Here is a 14,663-nt window from a genome sequence, read left to right on the forward strand (position 1 = left end):
CGCATTGTACTTCATCTGCCACCTATCTGCCCATTCTGCTAACTTGCCTATATCCTTTTGAAGTTCTACACTGTCTTCCTCACAGTTTACAATGCCTCCTAGTGTTGCAACGTCTGCAAATTTTGAAATTGTTCCCTGTACACCAGGTTCTAGGTTATCAATATATATCAGAAAAAGCAAAGCCAATACCAACCTATGGGAATTCCATTACAAACCTTCCTGCAGCCTGAAATACATACATTAACCATTACTCTCTGTACAAAAACAAAAATACCTGGAAAAACTCAGCAAACTCAAACATTACTCTCTGTATCCTGTCACTCAGCCAATTTTGTATCCATGTTGCTACTGTCCTTTTTACTCCATGAGCTGTAACTTTGCTCACAAGTCTGTTGTGTGGCACTGTATCAAATGCCTTTTGGAAGTCCATGTACACCACATCAACAGCATTGCCCTCATCTACCCTCTGTTACCTCTTTGAAAAACTCCAGCAAGTTAGTTAAGCATGATTTTCCCTTAAGAAATCCATGCTGGCTCTCCTTAATTACCCCACCTTTGTCCATGCAACTATTAATTCTGTCCTGAATTATAGTTTCTAGAAGTTTCCCCACCACCGAAGTTAAACTGACTGGTCTTAGTTGCTGGGCTTATCTTTATACCCTTTTTTGAACAAGGGTGCAATGTTCACAATTCTCCAGTCCTCTGACACCACCCCTGAGTCTAAGGAAGACTGGAAAATTATGCCAGTGCCTCTGCAATTCCCACTCTCACTTTCCTCAGCATTCTTGCCCATTCCCAGTGCCTTGTCCACTTTAAGTACAGACAGCCTATCCAATACCCCTTCTTATCAATTTTAAACCCTTCTAGTGACTGAATTTTCTCCTCTTTCACCATGGCCTGGGTAGCATCTTCTTCCTTGGTAAAGAGATGCAAAGTATTCATTTACTACCACAGCCATGCCCCTTGCCTCCATCTGTAAATCCCCTTTTTGTCCCTAATCTACTCCACTCCTCCTTTTACTGCCCTTTTACTATTTACATGCCTATAGAAGACTTTGGGATTCCATTTTATGTTGGCTGCCAGTCTCTTTTCATACTCCCTCTTTGCTTCTCTTGTTTTCTTTTTCACCTCCCCTCTGAGCCCCCTAACTTCAGCCTGGTTCTCAATTGTATTTTCTACCTGGTACCTGCCATAGGCATACATTTTCTTCTTTATCTTAATTTCTACTTCCTTTATCATCCAGGGAGCTCTGGATTTGTTTGCCATACCTTTCCCTTTTGAAAAAACCTTGACTGTGCCCGAACCATCTCTCCTTTGAAGGTAGCCCAGTGTTCAGCTCCCATTTTTCCTGCCAACCATTGACTCCAATTTATTCAGCCCAGATTGGTTCTTATCCCATTGAAGTTGGTTTTCCCCAGTTAATTATTCTTACTCTGGATTGTTCTTTGTTCTTTTCTATAATCATCCTAAACCTTATGATACAATGATCACTGTCCCCTAAATGTTCTCCCACTAACACTTTATCTACTTGGCCCGCCTCATTCCCAAGAACCAGGTCTAGCAGTGCCTCCTTTTTCATTGGACTGGACAAATTCTGCCACAGAAAATTCTCCTGAACACACTCTAGGAACTCTTGCCCCTCTCTGCCCTTTACGCTACCAATATCCCAGTCTATATTTGGATAGTTAAAGTCCCCCATTATAAATACTCTATAATTTTTGCACTGCGCTGTAATTTCCTTGCAGATATGTTCCTCTACACCACTAGTTGATGGCCTATAGACTACACCAAATAATGTGATTGTACCTTTTTGTTCCTTAGCTCTAGCCAAATAGATTCTGTCCTTGACCCCTCTGGGACATCCTGTTTCTCCAGCACTGCAATGCTCTCCTTAATCAATACCGCCACCCCTGTCCCTTTTCTTCCTTTCCTATCTTTCCTGAACACCTTGTATCCAGGAATATTTAACATCCAGCCCTGCCCTTCCTTGAATCAGGACTCTGTTATAACCGCAACATCATAATTCCACATGGCAACCTGTGCCTGTAACTCACCAATCCTATTTACCACACTCCGTGCATTCACATACATGCACTGTAACCCTGATTTAGACTCTATTACTTTACATACGAACATAAGAGTTAGGAGCAGGAGTAGGCCATTCGACCCCTCGAGTCTGCTCCGCCATTCAATAAGATCATGGCTAATCTGATTGTAGCTTCAACTTCATATTCTAGGCCTAATAGCTTGTGACTCCCTTGTTAGTCAAGAATCTAACTCTGCCTTAAAAATATTCATTGACCCTGCCTCCATCGTTCTCTGGAGAAGAGAGTTCCAAAGATTCATAACCCTCTGAGAGAAAAAAATTCCCCTCATCTCTATCATAATTGGGAGGCCCCTTATTTTTAAACTGTGCCCCCTAGTTCTAGTTTCTCCCTTATTCTGACTCCACCTATTAACTTACTGTTCTCTATTCAAATGCTACCTGTCTCTCCCAGTATTTTGTGCACCTTGGTATATTCCTCTCTGATATTATCTCCTGGTCTCCACACCCCTGCCAAGTTAGTTTAAACCCTCCCCAAAAGCACTAGCAAGGAACTCGGTCCCGGTTCTGTTCAGGTACAACACATCCAGCTTGTACAGGTGCCACGTCCCACAGAGCCAGTCCTACTGTCCCAGGAATCTAAAGCTCACCCTCCTGCACCATCTTTCCAGCCATGCATTCAACTGCCTTTTCCTCCTATTTCTGTACTCACTTGCGCATGGCACAGGGAGTAATTTGAAGATTACTACCTTTGAGCTCCTGCTTGCTAATTTTTTATCTAGCTTCCTAAATTCTGACTGCAGAACCATATGTCCCTTCCTACCTATGTCGTTGGTAGCGATGTGGACCACAACTGTTGGCTGTTCACCCTCCCCCCTCAAGGTGCTCTGCAGCTGCTCAGTGACATCCTTGACCCTGGCACTAGCGAGGCAAAGAACCATCCTGTATTCACACCTGCCGCTGCAGAAACACCTATCTGTTCCCCTAACTATCAAATCAACTATCACTATTACTCTTCTAAACGTCTTTGCACCCCCTGTGCAGCTGAGCCACCCATGGCGCCATGGACTTGGTGTTGGCAGCACTCCTCAGATGAACCATCACTTTCATCAGTATCTAGAACTGGTTGGAGAATGGGGTGCACTTGGGAGACTCAGGTACTATCTGCCTGTTCCTCTTTGACTGCCTGCTGGTCACCCATTCCCTCTTTCCCTGTATACTCTTAAGCTGTTGGGTGATCACATCTACAGATGTGCTATCCGCGCAGCTCTCAGCCTCACAGATGCATCGCAGAGACACCAGCTCAAGTTCCATAACCCGGAGCTCAAGCTGCTGCAACCGATGATACTTCCTGCACAAATGGTTGTCCAGGACACAGGAAGCGTCTTGGAGTTCCCACATTGCACAGGATATGCACTGGTGATGTTGGTGCAGCCCTGCCATTCCTTTATTTATTAGTTAACCTTGCTGCTGCTAAACATCCTTACCAATACTAATACGCCTTACTAGTACTTATAAATCCAACTAATACTTAATACATTACTAATTGTAGTGAACCTTACTTAAAAATAAAAGATAATAACTCACTTGTTTCTTACTATTAGTACTTAATATTTTTATCATTTCTAATCTTCCAGTTGTTGACTCAGTCTTTAAGCAGCAATACACACCAGCCAATCAAATTATGGCCTGAATCTTCCATCTGGTGTGCAGCGGCGAGCACCACACGCTGACACATAAAATGATGTGCGGAGACATTGGGCATGCATCCCGACATCACCACGCGTCATTCCGATCTTCAGGTCAGCAGGCGTGCACCGGAGTCAGCTGTGTGCCCGCCGACCTGTCAAAGGCCTGTTAAGGCCAATAATTACCTCATTAAAGTGATTGTCAGGGCTGCCCGTCCAACCTTAACGTCGGCGGGCAGGTGAAGAGCCCAGGCAGCCTTCGCATTTCTCATGAAACCTCATCCATGGGCAGGATGAGGTTTCATGAATTATAAATTAAATAAAAGTTTTTATTAAAATACATAAATATGTCCCAGCTCATGTGACACTGACACATGAGGGGACATGCCTAAATAATTTTGTTTTCTTTTTGGCAATGTTTTATTATTAAATTAATCTCCCTGAGGCACAGATTTCTGCGCTCGTTCCTCCTCCCCACCGCCCGCACATGTAGGGCTGAGCGCTTCCGGGTGCGCATCACGTAAGGCCCGCCCATGGAAAATGGCGGCGTGCAGCCGATCGCGGGCGGTGATTGGCTCCGCGCCCGTTCCCGGACCACCTGCCCAACGGGGAGAAAATTCTCCCCATGAGTTTCCTGTGATGTCACACCTTGATTTCTATTTCCTAACTTGGCTCTGACTCGCCTCACTGGCGACAGATAGCCGCTCCGCTGCCGGAATTCTCACCACTGGCCCCTCCACTCTCGGTACTCTGGCCACTGCCCCTCCTCTCTTGGAACTCTCTGCGCTGACCCCTCCGCTATCGGAACTCTTGCCGCTGGCCCCTCTGCTCTCGGGACACTCTCCGCTGAGACCTCCACTCTGGGGTCTCTCTCCACTGGTCCCTCCGCTCTCGGAACTCTCGCTGCTGTTTCTCTGGCCCCTCTGCTCTCAGAAATGGGGAACCATTGCTGTCTTTTCCTTCCCCAAACCTAGTTTCATTCAGGCCAATTGTTCAGTCTATCATCTCCCTGACTGACATCAGGAATCTCAGCAAACAAGAACTTGCATTTACGTTTGTTTTTATTGATTCACGGGATGTGGATGTTGCTAGCTAGGCCAACATTTATTGCCCATCCCTAGTTGCCCTTGAGAAGGTGGTGGTGAGCTGCCTTCTTGAACCGCTGCAGTCCATGTGGTGTAGGTACACCCACAGTGCTGTTAGGGAGGGAGTTCCAGGATTTTGACCCAGCCACAGTGAAGGAACGACGATATATTTCCAAGTCATAAATTTCCAAGTCAGGATGGTGACTGGCTTGGAGGGGAACTTCCACAGTGGTGGTGTTCCCATCTATCTGCTGCCCTTGTCCTTCTAGATGGTAGTGGTCATGGGTTTGGAAGGTGCTGTCTAAGGAGCCCTGGTGAATTCCTGCAGTGAATCTTGTAGATGGTACACACTGTTGCTACTGTGCGTCGGTGGTGGAGGGAGTGAATGTTTGTGGATGTGGTGCCAATCAAGTGAGTTGCTTTGTCCTGGACAGTGTCAAGTTGCTTGAGTGTTGTGGGAGCTGCACTCGCCCAGGCAAGTGGAGAATGCATAGTACCTTTCACAACCTCAGAAGCTTCCAAAGCGCTTTACAACCAAGGATGTGCTTTTGATGTGTCGTCGCTGTTGTAAAGTCGGATACAGGACAGCCAATTTGGGCACAGGAGGCCACCACAAACGACGCTGTGATAATGGCCGGATAATCTGATTTACTGATGTTGATTGAGGGATAAATATTTTCCAGGACACCAGAGAGGACTCTCCCCTTCCTCTCCCCCATATATCCACTGTAGGTATGTGGCTATAGCTGTTAGGTTTCACTACAATATTCCATCTTGGTCCAATACCCTCAAGATGTGTGTGTTTGCACGTGAAGAGTGGTCAGTTGGGTGTGGTAACGGTTGGCAGCCAGTGCCTATGAAGGTTTGCCCCCTGACCAGCGAAATATCGAGAAAGGGAAGAGGAGAGAAAACGAACAATCTTTCAGAGAGGTCACACCCCTCCCCGGTCGGGAAACCATTACGTAGTAAATGAAAAGTAAAGATTCCACCTAGAGATATCCCAGTATAAACACGAACCAGACAGTCTGGTTCAACAGGTAATGCGAAGCTGGCTCCATAGGCTGAGATAGGAATCTGTGAGCGATTCCCTTTGAGATCTTGCAAAAGGTCACTTTATGTGAACAGCAATTTAACCCAATTTCCACTGAGAAGATACTGAAGGCAATGCCTTTAACCAGTGAGGGAGGGAGAGAGCAAGAGAACAGGGAGGAAGGCAGTGAAACAAATGGCAAAGAATGTATGCGGAGTTGAGCGTGTTTTCAAGAGAGTAGCTGGATAATGGGAGTTTAACATTCAATTTGCCACGCCTGTACCTGCTGAATTTTATAACCACCACGTCGTCGCTAAGACAGTCTGTTCCTGTTGCTCTCACCAGACCTGGACCTCAATGTCCTCTTATTTTGTTTTGCAGAACAAAGAAAGAAATATTCAAATTCCAACTTTATAATGGATGATCATTCTCAGTACTACGTGAATGTAAGTAATCTCACTCACCTGTGCAAGATTTATTCGCATTGCTAACATTGAAAGCTCCATTTTTTTCATATGTAGAGATTCTTTTATTCAGCCCCTCCTCGAAGCCAGTTCTCTCCCACCTTTTTTCTGGGCAATGGACAACATCCACCCTCCAGATTCCCACATTACTAGTGGCACAAAGTGGGCGTAGCTGCCTCCGATCTGTGCAGGAGTTCCTCCCATTCCTATAATGGCGGGAGAGAGATGTGCCAATACCAGGACTGTTTACCTCCACCTCCATGTCAGACTTAGCCACTGTCTCAGTTATCTGCAGCTGAAACCTTCATTCATGCCTTCATTACCTCTAGACTTGACGATTCCAATGCACTCCTGGCTCTCCTCTTCCCTTTCTCGATATCTCCCACACTCTACCCTCCCTAAACTTGAAGTCATCCAAAACTCTGCTACCCATGTCGTAACTCAAACCAAGTCCCATTCCCCTATCACCCCTGTGCTCGCTAACCTACATTGACTCCTGGTCAAGTAATGTCTTGATTTTAAAATTCTCATCCTTGTTTTCAAATCCCTCCATGACCCCACCCCTCCCTATCTCTGTAATCTCCTCCAGCCCCACAACCTCTAAGGTATCTGTGCTCCTCTGTAATTCTGACTTCTTGAACATCCCCAATTTTAATCACTCTACTTTTGATGGCCATGCCTTCGATCGTCTAGACCCTAAGGTCTGGAATTCCCTCCCTACATCTGTCCACCTCTCTACCTCACTTTCCTCCCTTAAGACACTCCTTAGAGCTGACCTCTTTGACCAAGTTTTTGGTCATCTGACCCCATATCTCCTTATGTGGCTTTTGTTTTATAATGCTTCTGTGAAGCGCCTTGGGATGTTTCATTACATTAAATGCGCTATATAAATATAAGTTGTTGTTGTTGACCGGCAGATAACAGCCAGGCATTTCTTTAAATATGTAAGCGGATAGGGCTTAATACTCAATGAAGGAGCCGTCTACAAAATCTGGAGCCATTGAGTGAGATAACATCAAGCCTACGCCACTCAGGATCCTTCAGCTACCAATTGGAAGTATTAAAAGATTAATATTTCTTGAAATTTTCCTGTGGAGGCAGAAAAAGTAGGAGTGCTCCCTCGACCCCTGGTGCCCTCCCAGCTGCCTGATCCAACTCCCTCATCCCCCGATCCTGCTATTATGATTTTTTTTGTCATGAGGCGAACGCCAATGGAAGCATGGCTGGTGCCATCAACTCAACCTGTGATGTAGGCCCCAGGACCAACTTCAGGACTGGCGCAGGCCTCTCTGTTCAGGTGCCTGTCTCTCCAAAGAGGCCCAGACTAATAGCTACCCCACAATTCATATCATCATCCACATCTCAATGACACAAAATGCTGGCACATTTATATCGATCCCAAGCCGGTTGGTGAAGTATGAAACTAGGCACTGATATTTTTCTTCACAATAGGTTTATTCACAGCATTATGAATGTCTACTTCCTACCTACCAACCTAGTGTCTTGGCAGACTTTCTTTATACTCTTTTGAGAGAACAATTAAACAAATGAGCAAGTTAACAATTAACAAGTTAAACTAAAGTGATAGCCCTTAAAGGGGCACTGTAACAAAGGATTTTTTTTAAAGGAACCTCATTAAGTCAAACTAAAATTCTATTTTGGGGGCTGAGGAAGCACTCTAGCCCCCGTGGCGCCCACTGGCCATGGAAGGCCTCAAGCATGCCAGCAGACACCGCGTGCTCCCTCTCCCAGGACACCCAACCCCGAACATAGCCACGGAAGAGATGCAGACAGTCGGGCCGGAAGAACGTCTCTTTTTGAATAAAACTAATTTATCAAAGTGACATATTAACCAATTGAAAAAAACCAATTAAACCAATTGATAGCCCCCTAAGTTAAAATGTCATTTTGGGGGCTGAGGGAGCAAGTCAATCCCCTGTGGTGCTCACCGACCGCGGAAGGCCTCAGGCCTGCCAGTGGACACCGCGTGCTTCCTCCCCAAGGCCAGCCGGCCATGAACATAGCCGCAGAAGAGAGGCAGACAGTCAGTCCAGATGAAGGTCTCTCTTTATAAGTGCTCCAGGTAGTTAATCAAACAATGCCGTTCACCTGTGTATCTTAACAATATACCATCTGCGGCACTGACGTTTCACTTTACATTCACAATATTGCATTATTCCAAATTCTTCTCCCATTGCTCTTTCCTCTTCTATTCGAGTTTCCCCTTATTTCTTTTCGTTCTCTGCCTCTGGTCTCTGCAGCACCTGACCACCTTCCCGCTGGGTCCTGGGGAGGAGACGCAGACTGTCGAGGAATCCATTAAGAAGCTGAAGACCATGGACAGCAAAGGCAGAATCTGGACCCAGGAAATGCTACTGCAAGTCAACAGCTCGGCCGTCAGCCTGGTGGATGTCGAATCCAAGGTATGTCACGGGGACCCATGAGACGAGCTTATACATGGGATGCAGGTGTCGCTGGCAAGGCCAGCATTCAATGGCCTTCCCTCTCATGCCCTTGAGAAGGTGCTGGTGAGCCACTTATTCAAACACAACAGAGTGGCCATTTCAGCACACCTTTGAAGTCTGGAGTTACGTGTAGGTGAGGCCGGGTAAGGACAGCAGATTTTCTTCTTCATCAGTGAACCAGAATGGTTTTTACAACAATCAGTGATAGTTGTCATGGTCACCAATACCAATACCAGCTTTTAGTTCCAGATTTGATTTAACTAAAAACAAAAAATGCTGGAAATACTCAGATGAAAGGTCACCTTGACCTGAAACATTAACTTTGTTTCTCTCCTCTGATCTGCTGAGTATTTCCTGCAATTTTTGATTTGGTTTCAGCTTTCCAGCATCTGCATTATTTTGCTGCTGATTTAATTCATCGAAGTTAAATTCCCAGGTTGCTGTGGTGAGATTTGAACCCATGGGCAGAATCTTCGGGTCCCGACGTCACCGCGCGTCATTCAGGTTTTCAGTTCAGCGGGCACGCAGCGGAGTCGGCTGCGCGCCCGTCGAACTGTCAAAGGCCCGTTCAGGCCATTTAAAAACTAATTAAAGTCATTAAATTAGCTGCCTGTTCAGCCTTAAGGTTGGCGGGCAGGCGAAGAGCCCAGGCGACCTTCGCATTTATCATGAAACCTCATCCACAGGTTTCATGAAGGTTTTTAAAGTGTAATAAAAATTTTTGATAAAATTCATTGAATCCCAGCTCATGTGACATTGTCACATGAGGAGGCATGTCTTAAAAATATTTTTTTCTTCTTCATTAAAGTTTTCCAAAATCAAACTAATCTCCCTGAGGCAGCTGTGTGCCTCAGGGAGATTTCTGCGCTCTTTCGCGCGCATGTGCAGACCCTGACTCAGCCTCGTACCCCCCTGCCCGCACAGGGAGCGCTCAGCGCTTCCGGGTGAGCGTCACGCTGGGCGGGCCCTAATTGGCCCGCCCATGTAAAATGGCGGCGCGCAGCCGATCGTGGGTGGTGATTGGCTATGTGCCCGCCCGCGCCCGCTGCTGTCCACTCCCCCCGACTGGGAGAAAATCCTCCCTCGTTAATGAAACCACTACGCTACCATACATCCATTGGTGCTGCACACAGGTTGTCTAGGAGCTAGAGATGTTCATTCAGGTAAGGCTGGTAGCCTGAGTGGTTTGCCACAGAGAAGTGGTCAAAATGGGTTCGTAGTTGCCTCAGAAGCTGGGGACCCATCACTTAACCTTCTTCTAATTGGATACTCTTCTCCATTCAGGACGAGCTAGAGACCTACCCGCTGACTGCAATCGAGCAGTGTGACTCGCTGCTGAATAACTGGAGGTTTAACTCAATCCTCATCCTCATCTGCAAGGAGGCTCACCAGACTAAGCCTGACATCCACTTCTTCCAGTGCTCCGAGGTTGGGGTGAGTGTGAGTGCCAAGGCAAGGAAAATGGTTTCTATGCGTATAACTGATTTTATTCACAATGCTTTAAAATATCTGCTGCATCGGTCAGCTCTGGCTTCCAGCTCTTTCTGCCATTTGCTTACTTTTTGCGGAGTCCACACCCAGGCTTAACCAATTGAGCACAGTGAGCATAGATCAGACAACAGGTGCACATAATCAAACCTAGAACAATTGAACACCACAGTAGCGATCGTGACTGCCCCTTCCACAGCTGGGATAATGGGAGTGAATCTCAGACAGGGTGGCACAGCAGGCCGGCAAGCCAAAGGCCAACATTACAGAATTCCACCCGCCACCACCCCACCCTTCAAAATCATGAGGGTGAGAGAGAAATGAAGCTGCCAGTGTCATCTCTGCATTGCTCTGAGATGTAAAATATACAATAGTTACAAGCTATAGAAAGGGACACTGGAGTGAGTGCCAACCTAGATGCTGTTATCTACCTTCTGGGAGCAGTTATAAAGGCAGCATTGGCATAGGTTGACAGACCAAATGATGGGTGGTGTGGGTTTGGGGTGAGTAGGAGTTGATGTTACCCACCAGGAAAAGAGACATTCCTAAATGATAGATTTTCCCTGAGTGATTTTCCATGGTCCCACCATACATTTGGTTATGAGTTGTCCTAAAAGGCCATTTTCCTGGTCTCTTATGATCTTCTGCCAAATCACAGCTGGAGCTCATAGAATGATGGAGCACAGAAGGATGTTCAGCCCATCATAACTCTGCTAGCTCTTTCTCACTTCCCCTTGCTCTTTCCCCATAGCCCTGCACATTTTTGTTTTCAAGTAGCTACCCAATTCCCTTTTGAAAGTTGGAACTGCTCCCACCGCCCTTTCAGGCTGTGCATTCCAGATCACAACGACTCGCTGATTAAAAAACATTTCTCATCTCCTCTCTGGTTCTTTTTCCAATTATCTTAAATCTGCGCCCACTGGTTAGCAACCCTCCTGCCAGTGGAAACAGTTTCTCCTCATTAAACCCCCCAGAACCACAATTCCAATGCATAATGTATATTTCAGCCAATAAATGAATGTACTAATGTTTCGACACAGGTCACAAAAGGACAGCATATACGGTTCTTTTGCGGGAGAGGGCACATACAAAGCATATGGCCCCAGACAGGAGGAATTGTTCCCCTGTGTACTGTATAGGTACCAGCTCCGATACTGAGGCCAACACCAGGCCTACAGTACTGAAGAGCAAACAATTTATAATTGAGAACACAATCTGCATATTTGAAAACTGCCACACAAGCTGCACAGTACCAGAGGGGAACAAATTCTTCCCTTTTCCCTCATATAATATTGGAGCAGCAATTAGTGCAGAATTATGTCAGAGATTAAATTACTAATGTTTATGATTATTGAAAATACAAGTAAACCTGAGGCCCTGCAATCGAGTTCCATGCCAGCTAAACATTGACTAGGCGTTACCTCGCTCTGTTCTATTTTTGCAGGCTGACCTGATTAAGTCCGATATCAACAGCGCAATCACAGATCTGAAGAGTGGAGGAAGGACAGAGAGACCGAACGCTCTCCTGTGAGTTTCTACAAAGAGGGAAGGAGTAAAAGAGTGAGAGAGTCAAATATAGATTTGGGCTTGTTGTCCCCAGTGGCTCAGTGATTAAATGCACTGCCCAATGTGGCACTGATGACTATTCTAACACTCTCTTGGTCAACCTCCCACTTACTGTAAACCCAAGCACATCCTAAACTCTGATGCCCTAAATCCTAACTTGCACCAAGTCCCATTCACCCATCACATTTTTTTTATTCATTCATGGAATGTGGGCATTTATTGCCCATCCCTAATTGCCCTTGTTAAGAGGGTATTTAAAAGTCAACCACAATGCTGTGGGTCTGAAGTCACATGTAGGTCAGACCAGGTAAGGATGGCAGATTTCCTTCCTTAAAGAGCATGAGTGAACCAGATGTGTTTTTGTGACAATTGACAATGGTTTTGAGGTCATCATCAGTCTTTTAATTCCAGATTTTTATTGAATTCAAATTTCACCATCTGCCGTAGTTGGATTCAAACCTGGGTCCCCAGAACAGAAGTCTGGGTCTCTGGGTTACTAGTCCAGTGACAATACCACTGCACCACCGCCTCCCCCCATCGCTGATCTACATTGACTCCCAGTATTGCAACACCTCGATTTTAAAATTCTTCTTTTCCAAATTTCTCCATGGCTTTGCCCTTGTAGTGGAAGGGTCTGGTACATATAGGGTTAATGTGGGACTGAGTACAGTACCACCCACACAGTGATGTAAGAAGGCACAAGACTGAAAGCTAAACGGCTGTGTGGTGTTGGACAGAGATATGTAAAGACCTGGGATGGAGTCTGTTCCATACCTCTACCCTTTACTGTTTATGTGTATTTAGTCGTGAATTGTTAATAAAGACTTGTTGTTAACAAATTGAAGGGTACAAGACTTCTTCAGCCCCCTCCCTATCTCTGTAATCTCCTCCAGCCCAATGACCCTCCAAGATCTCTGCGCTTCTCTGATTCTGGCCTCTTGCGCATCCCAACATTGATGGCCATGCCTTCAGTTTCCAGGACCCTAAACTCTGGGATCCCCTCCATAAACCTCTCCGCCTCCCTCTCTCTCTCTCTCTCTCCTTTATGATGCTCCTTAAAATCCATCTCTTTGACCAAGCTTTTGAGGCCTGTCCTAATCTCCCCCTGTGTGGCCTGGCATCAAATCTTGTTTGACAATGCTCCTGTGAAGCGCCTTGGGAACGCTTCATTACATTACAGGGCTATGTAAATGCATGTTGTTGTTGTTCCTGAAAGACACATGTTCGATCAGCGACCCATGCCAAGTTCAGGGTGGGGCGGGGTGGAGTGACATGGTGGGGGGGCTGTGGGAGGTGGGGGGCAGTCTCAACAGAGGTAGAAGTGTTCCAAATGGTCTCAATTCCCTTGGTTGGAAGGGAAGATTATCAACAGTACTGATCACTACTGAGCCACCACTATTGGAATTATGCTTCAGTGCTCACCTCCCTCCCAAGCCCACCGCTGGTTAACACTCTTCCAAAGGCTCCCATCCAATGTGCAATGTACTGGTGGGTTTTGAGGACACTCACATCAAACCCCAGCATGAGTCATTGCTTGTGGAAGACTCTCCTTGGAGCAGAGAAGGTTAAGGGGAAAGTTAATGGGAGTGTTCAAAATCATGAAGTATCTTGATAAAAGGAACTATTTCCACTGGTAGGAGGGTCAGTAATCAGAAGACACAGATTTAAAGTAATTGGCAAAAGAACCAGAGGTGAGATGAGAATGTTTTTTTAACACTGTGTGTTATGATAACCTGGAATGCACTGCCTGAAATGGCAGAGGAAGCAGATTCAGTGGTGACTTTCGAAAGCAAATTGGATGATTACTTGAAGGGGTGAAAATTGCAAGACCATGGGGTAAAGGGTAGGAGATTGGGATTAATTCAATAGCTCTTTCAAAGAGCTGGCACGGGTATAGCTGGTTAAATCGCCTTCTTCCTTGCTGTATGATTCTGGTAATCCATTCATGTTATTCTTCTTTCCAGATTTAACCAGGAGAAAATGAGTGAGCAAAGTAGCTCACCACCATCCCCACCCCTAAAGTTGGCTCCCAAAGCACCAGGAACATACAACAGCATGACCCAAGGGGCAACGCCATTACCACCATCATACTTAGCCGCACCTGTAGTGGGCAACACCGGTGAGGAACAAAGTTCATATTCCTTTCCATTTATTCCAACGTTGTCCTGGTCATCCTCCCATGTTCCATTCTCTAAAAACCTGAGTTTATTCAAAACTCTACTACCAGGATCCTAAATCGCACCAAGTCCTGTTCACCCACCACCCTGTACTTGCTCTAGCAATGACTCAATTTTAAAATTCTCATCCCTGTTTTCAAATCCCCTCATGGCCTCACACCCCCCCCCCCCCCCTCCATATCCCTGTAACCTCCTCCATCTCCCAACCTACAATCCCTAGAACCCTCCACAATCCCTGCATTACCCCAATTCTAGCCCTCTCTGTGTCTCCCTGATTTTAATCACGCCATCTTTGGCGGCTGTGCCTTCAGTTGGCCAGTCCTAAGCATTGGAATTCCATCCTTAAACCTCTCTGCCACCCTCTCCACCTTTAAGCCGCTCCTTAAAGCCCACTACTTTGACCAAGCTTTTGGTTAGCTGTTCTAGTATGGCTCCATGTTTTGTTTGATAATGCTCATGTGAAGCGTCTTGGTGTTATACTGATCCCAAGCAAGTTGGTGAAGTATGAAACTAGACACTAATACTTTCCTTGATAATAGGTTTATTCACAGAATGCAGCATTATGTATGTGTGCTTCCTATGTTCCACACTCTCAGTGTCCTGACAATCTCTCTTTATAAATGCTTTAAATACTTAATTAAACAATGCCCTTGATT

At 45.9% G+C, this 14,663-nt stretch overlaps 1 protein-coding gene across 3 annotated transcripts in view; it reads left to right on the forward strand.

Moving 5' to 3' along the window:
• LOC144669362 (epidermal growth factor receptor kinase substrate 8-like protein 1) overlaps positions 1–14,663 on the forward strand; it is an 84,222-nt gene that overhangs the window by 30,577 nt on the left and 38,982 nt on the right. For 2 of the 3 annotated variants that reach the window (XM_078531737.1, XM_078531735.1), the window contains 5 exons: positions 6,229–6,293; positions 8,573–8,734; positions 10,061–10,210; positions 11,709–11,791; positions 13,795–13,949. In XM_078531737.1, the coding sequence (XP_078387863.1) occupies positions 6,229–6,293; positions 8,573–8,734; positions 10,061–10,210; positions 11,709–11,791; positions 13,795–13,949 (615 nt within the window). Of the gene's footprint in view, positions 1–5,876; positions 6,055–6,228; positions 6,294–8,572; positions 8,735–10,060; positions 10,211–11,708; positions 11,792–13,794; positions 13,950–14,663 lie in introns of those variants that run through there. The other variant, XM_078531736.1, reaches the window with a different exon arrangement.

The sequence above is a fragment of the Cetorhinus maximus genome, chromosome 29, assembly GCF_964194155.1.
Source record: "Cetorhinus maximus chromosome 29, sCetMax3.hap1.1, whole genome shotgun sequence".
Taxonomy (NCBI): Eukaryota; Metazoa; Chordata; class Chondrichthyes; order Lamniformes; family Cetorhinidae; genus Cetorhinus; species Cetorhinus maximus.